The sequence below is a fragment of the Mytilus edulis genome, chromosome 9 (genome assembly GCF_963676685.1).
Source record: "Mytilus edulis chromosome 9, xbMytEdul2.2, whole genome shotgun sequence".
NCBI classification, from domain to species: Eukaryota; Metazoa; Mollusca; class Bivalvia; order Mytilida; family Mytilidae; genus Mytilus; species Mytilus edulis.
In genome coordinates, this window is record NC_092352.1 from 23,623,318 (window position 1) to 23,629,874 (window position 6,557).

General features: G+C 33.4%; 1 protein-coding gene across 1 annotated transcript; it reads right to left on the reverse strand.

Annotated features, from left to right (window-relative positions):
- LOC139487844 (ribulose-phosphate 3-epimerase-like) lies at positions 1–5,635 on the reverse strand. The gene is made up of 2 exons (XM_071273003.1): positions 5,573–5,635; positions 1–1,013 (listed from the first exon to the last, which is right to left on the reverse strand). Exon 2 carries the CDS (start codon positions 994–996, stop codon positions 298–300), a length of 699 nt encoding a protein of 232 aa, XP_071129104.1. The 5' UTR covers positions 997–1,013; positions 5,573–5,635; the 3' UTR covers positions 1–297.
- Between the last annotated feature and the right edge of the window lie 922 nt (positions 5,636–6,557).

A 6,557-nucleotide genomic window follows, 5' to 3' on the forward strand; every position in this document is an offset into this window, starting at 1 on the left:
TTAAAAGAATCATATTTTATTATGCTTGCTGGAAATATCTGGTCATTGTAACAATTCAGATCAGAAGTAAATAAATAAAAAAAGTATTTTTTTCAATAATTTTTCCTTGTTTCATACTCCAATCAAAGAATCTATCAATATATAGGAATAATTTTGTTACCAATAGTGACTAAATCTATAGATTCTCACTGCACTTTTTAAAGTAAAATGTATGCTTCATCATGATCATGTTTTAGTCATTCAATTCTGAAGTATGAAAATACCAAAATTCAAATTAAGTTAGCTTAGCTGTTAATTTTATCGTTCAAGTTGAGATTTTTGTATTGAATCCTCCACTGTGTTCCTCAAAGTTTGCATTACTTCCCTTGGATTATCACTTTTCATTAATGCACTCCCAGAAACAATCATATTAGCACCGGCATTTGCACACATTTGAATTGTATCCAGACTAACGCCACCATCTACACCTATATCTAAATCACTAAAATGCTCTCTCAAATATTCTATTTTAGGCATCATGTCTGCCATAAACTTTTGACCTCCAAAACCTGGTTCAACTGTCATAATCAAAACTGTGTCTACAAGGTCAATAAATGGATCCAAAACCTCAACTTTAGTACCAGGTTTTATACTTATTCCAGCCTTCATGCCAGCCTCCTTTATTTTCTGCACACATCCAGGAACATCCTGTGTTGCTTCATAATGAAATGTATACATATTTGCTCCACTGGCTGCCATATCCTCAATCCATCTTTCTGCAGGCTCTACCATCATGTGCATTTCAAACATTGCATTTGGCATTTTGGGTCTGAGACATTTAACAATTGGGTGGCCAAAAGTTAAATTTGGTACAAAATGACCATCCATAACATCTAAATGAAGATAATCTGCACCACTATCTAGCATTCTTTGACATTCTGATGCCAGGTTAGAAAGGTCAGAGTTGAGAATCGACGGACCAATTTTTCCACTCAAACATTTTCTTGGTGATGACATCTTATAGCTGGAAAGTTCTGTAAATGAAAATAATACAAAATAATTAATGTAGAATTTTTATTATTATAAGAAGAACCAGATGCTCCGCAGGGCGTAGCTTTATACGACCGCAGAGGTTGAACCCTGAACGGTTAGGGCAAGTATGGACACAACATTCAAGCTGGATTCAGCTCTAAATTTGGATTGTGATTAAATAGTTGACACAGCATAGGTTTCTGACACAGAATGAATGTGTTCTAATGAACTTGAAATTTTTGTTTCTCTTAGAGCAATTCACTATGCTGTTGAATATTAATCCTCTCAAAAAAATGTTTGAAGAAATTTTCTTTTTTATTTATGAAATTTCAAATGAGAAAAATTGAACCCAATTTTTTTAATCACATCCCCCTTTCCCTTATTCCAAAACTAATCTCAATTAAAATTTCTAATGGAGTTTGCAACAATAACTACTCATTTAAATACATCATAAAATATTAAGATGTAAAAAAACTGCTTGTTATCACTGAATGGTAAAGATTATTTTAATTTATCAGTTGGTAGTAAAAAGTGAATATACATTGTATATTGTATATAACAAAGATTTAAGTTGATTCTGGACAAAGAAAGATAACTCCAATTAAAAAAAAATCTTGCTAATGCACAATATTTTGCAATTAGATATTTCTTGCTTACTATTCTGGACAAAGAAAGATAACTCTAATTAAATTTTTTTTTTGATATTTCACAATATTGTGCAATTAGATATTTCTTGCCATTGCGCAATACTGTGCAATTGAAAAGACTTGCTATTGCACAATACTTAATATAATAATTTTAGATCCTGATTTGGACCAACTTGAAAACTGGGCCCATAATAAAAAATCTAAGTACATTTTTGGATTCAGCATATCAAAGAACTTCAAGATTTCAATTTTTGTTAAAATCAGACTAAGTTTAATTTTGGACCCTTTGGACTTTAGTGTAGACCAATTTGAAAACAGGACCAAAAATGAAGAATCTACATACACAGTTAGATTTGGTATATCAAAGAACCCCATTTATTCAATTTTTGATGAAATCAAACAAAGTTTAATTTTGGACCCTGATTTGGACCAACTTGAAAACTGGGCCAATAATCAAGAATCTAAGTACATTTTTAGATTCAGCATATCAAAGAACCTAACTGATTCATTTTTTGTCAAAATCAAACTAAGTTTAATTTTGGACCCTTTGGACCTTAATGTAGACCAATTTGAAAACGGGACCAAAAGTTAAGAATCTACATACACAGTCATGACAGTTAGATTCAGCATATCAAAGAACCCCAATTATTCAATTTTGATGAAATCAAACAAAAGTTTAATTTTGGACCCTTTGGGCCCCTTATTATGTTGGGACCAAAACTCCCAAAATCAAACCCAACCTTTCTTTTATGATCATAAACCTTGTGTTTAAATTTCATAGATTTCTATTTACTTATACTAACGTTATGGTGCGAAAACCAAGAAAAATGCTTATTTGGGTCCCTTTTTGGCCCCTAATTCCTAAACTTTTGGGACCTAAACTCCCAAAATCAATACCAACCTTCCTTTTGTAGTCATTAACATTGTGTTTAAATTTCATTGATTTCTATTTACTTAAACTAATGTTATTGTGCGAAAACCAAGAATAATGCTTATTTGGGCCCTTTTTTGGCCCCTAATTCCTAAACTGTTGAGACCAAAACTCCCAAAATCAATCCCAACCGTTCTTTTGTGGTCATAAACCTTGTGTCAAAATTTCATAGATTTCTATTAACTTAAACTAAAGTTATAGTGCGAAAACCAAGAAAATGCTTATTTGGGCCCTTTTTGGCCCCTAATTCCTAAAATGTTGGGACCAAAACTCCCAAAATCAATACCAACCTTCCTTTTGTGGTCATAAACCTTGTGTTAAAATTTCATAGATTTCCATTCACTTTTACTAAAGTTAGAGTGCGAAAACTAAAAGTATTCGGACGCCGGACGACGACGACGACGACGACGACGACGACGACGACGACGACGACGACGCCGACGCCAACGTGATAGCAATATACGACGAAAATTTTTTCAAAATTTGCGGTCGTATAAAAATTATTCAATCATTTCTTCAAAGTGATATTACATCAATAGACAAATAGATTCATGTATTAGTGAGGCCCCTCATGGGGGGGGGTCTGGTAATCACATAATCACCATTTTTTTGCCAATATAATCACATAATCATTAAATATTTGCTTATCTTTAGTAATCAAATAATCATAAACTAAAAATACAGTCCTAGGTAATCAAATAATCATGAAATATTTGGCTTAATAATCAAATAATCATTAAAAAAACGGCCAAGTAATCACATAATCAAAAACCCCATGAGGGCCCTCATTAGTTCCAGGTAGCATATAATGAAATTTCCACTAGAAGTCAAATGAACAATAGGTGTACAATAAGAGCATAATGTGGATGCATTGTTATTTGTGGTGTATAGGTTGGGGTCAGACCTAGAATCTGATAGTCCAGTAGTCTGACAGTTCCTGTCCAATAGTCTGATAATCAGTCAGTCTGTCTCTGATGGTAAGACATGAATATGTGCTGAAGTAGATGATTGATCTAGTAAAGGAAATCCTGAATATTTCAGACATCATATTGAGTGATTTGATCGTTTCCTCTGTGAAAAATATTTTCTATAGGCTTGTATGATAAATTTAGTTAAAACCATTACAAAATATTGATGTTTTTTTTTTTTATTGAAAATGTAGTGGCCATGGTGGCACACATTTCAAGCATGTACAGGATGGTAACTGTTAAAATTTATGTAATTGATTACATGTTTACCCTAAGGTCACTGATGGAAAGTAGATTGTCACTAGAAATGGGGGTATGTTGGATAGTGTCAATAATTTTTCTTTGCAACAGAAAACCTAGGGACCCCTCAGAGAGTTCTTTGACATGGATAGAGAGTGGAATTCTACCTAGACATGAAGCATCTGATTTAACGCCACATTCCGTTATGGATGTCCAATTGTCCACAAGGTAAAATAGATTTATTATTGCTTGCTTACATGCATAAGATACAAGCGAAGGTAATAATCCATCAAAATTTAAAGTGTTGATGTGTCAGACATTGCCATATTAGGCAACCAAAATTCATTGGAAAATTTACTACATGTACTCAAAAAGAAAGTCATGTGAATTTAATAGCAGTTGCAAAGGAAAACTAATTTGCAGTATAATCAAACAGACAGACACCAATGGCATTATGCAGGGCATGAAATTTAAAGCAAATGAAGGCATTGAAGGCAGGTTACTTTTCCTTAATTATTACAAAAGTTCAATGATGTCATATAACATGTATAATGATAGTTATTTGTATGTTAAATGTTTTGATGTACATGATGTACATGTGTAAGGTGTGAATATCTGCAAGATGTTATACATGAATAATTTGGAGTTTAGTATGATATCCATTATCACTGTACTAGGATATACACTTGTTTTAGGGCCAGCTGAAGGACAACTCCGGGTACAGGAGTTTCTTGCTGCATTGAAAATCTATTGGTGACCTTCTGCTGTTTTGCGTTCTATGGCCGGGTTGTTGTCTCTTTGACACATTCCCGATTTACATTCTCAATTTTATTAAGAATATAATACGACAAAATTAAGTACAATACAGATACATGTAAGTTGATAGAATCTCCAGCATCTTAACCATAGCTTTTCTGTTTTAAGTTCTAGCATATGCCTATACACCTTATCGCTATTTGTCCGACATTACTGGATATCACACAGGTTTCTGTAAAATTTTGACGTCATAAAACAAAATATCTGACCCCACAATGGAAAAGTGATTGTGTATGACGTCAATAGTTCAAGCGGCCTGGTCAGCCGGGATTAGCGATAAGGTGTATTGACCACCCATCCCTCCTAAAGAAGTTTCAAGTAATATGGTGTAAAACCAGAAAACATCATTCACACACCTTCAGACACACCACAGGCACTTGTCTCAGAATATTTTTTTCTATATACTTTAATTTTAAATATTAAGGGGAAAAAAATCTGAGACAAATGCCTGTACAACACATCTATCTAAACAGCCTATCAGGTATATACATGTACATTCAACATTTGTCCAGAGGCTCCTACAGATTTTAATTTTTCCCATACCTAAACATCTAAAGGTGTTAATTCACAGACAGTTGATTCTTTCAGACAGCAGCTCACATGTGCTGTTCTCTTCCCTCTCATTTAAATATTTTAATCTCATGTAGGCTGTACATACTATGCCTATTCGGGTTCTTTGCAGCTTCTTTATTCACTTTACAGTATAATAAATTGTTGTATATATACCAAAGTCTGATAGTCGACTTTGGTATATTTTTACCCCCTTATTGATAGGATTTCAAACTCCTGTGACAAAAACGAACCATACTAACTACAGTGTCAGTGATTTTTTTTGTGTGGATTGTTATCCTTGTTATCTTTGAAGTCGTCAACTCTTTAACAGCATTCAAATATATGCTAAATGACACATGACTTCAAGTTGTAAAGTGTCTATCCTCTTTTAATTAAATTTCACATACCTTTTCCGTTTATTTAGCAGGAACCATCAGAGAGAAGGGAAAGATACTATAAATGTACGTTTCTTCTTCTTCTCCTATTCGTAAATCCTTCCAGTTATGGAACACCTCCTCATCAGCGGATATCATCCAGACGGGAGTTAATTAAAATTTATGCACTAAAAAAAGTTCCCCAACTAACTTAAAATTTTTAAATTCACTGTACACGGGTAAAATCTAAAATATTTAAGGACTGATAAAATAATTTACGCAATAAAGGTAAAAATATCTAGGCCCTATATTAGATAAAATCAAGGATTTGTATAGTAAGGGGTCTTACTATACAAATCCTTGATAAAATCAAAAATATGTAAGGACTGATAAAATAATTTACGCAATAAAAGGTAAAAATATCTAGGCCCTATCAATATTTACTTATAAGATTTACTGTACACAACTAAAATCTAAAAATATAGGGTACTTTATACAATGGAAAGCAGGACACCCCTGCCTCTACCTATACACATATGTACATAATGTTGAAGTTCATTTCATATCTTTCCTTATTGCACTGAATATATTGCCTATACATATTTCATTAATAACTTCTCCCTGTCTACACAAGAACCTCCTATGTAAGAGCACCGCCGTTTATTAACTAAGGAACGAGAAACAGACTGCAGTACAAATGTAACTGTATCAGTTTTGGTCAATACAGTTGATTTGTGCATTGCTTTAACGCTCCATTTACCTGTCATAACATGTTTAATTAATATACAAGATTTATTCAAAATCAAGAAGAGAAAAGTATAATAAAATTTCAGAATACAATGGTGAACAGGACATCATTCTTTTATGGGGGTCTCATTGGGGGGGGGGGGGGGTGGGGGTGGGGGGGGGGGTGTTTCTGATCCCGGATCCCGCTTACTGTTTTTTCAGATTCCTGCATCCTGGTAACACTATATATGTACGTAAGCCATTCCCATTTTTTTTTGCAATTTCCAGTTTT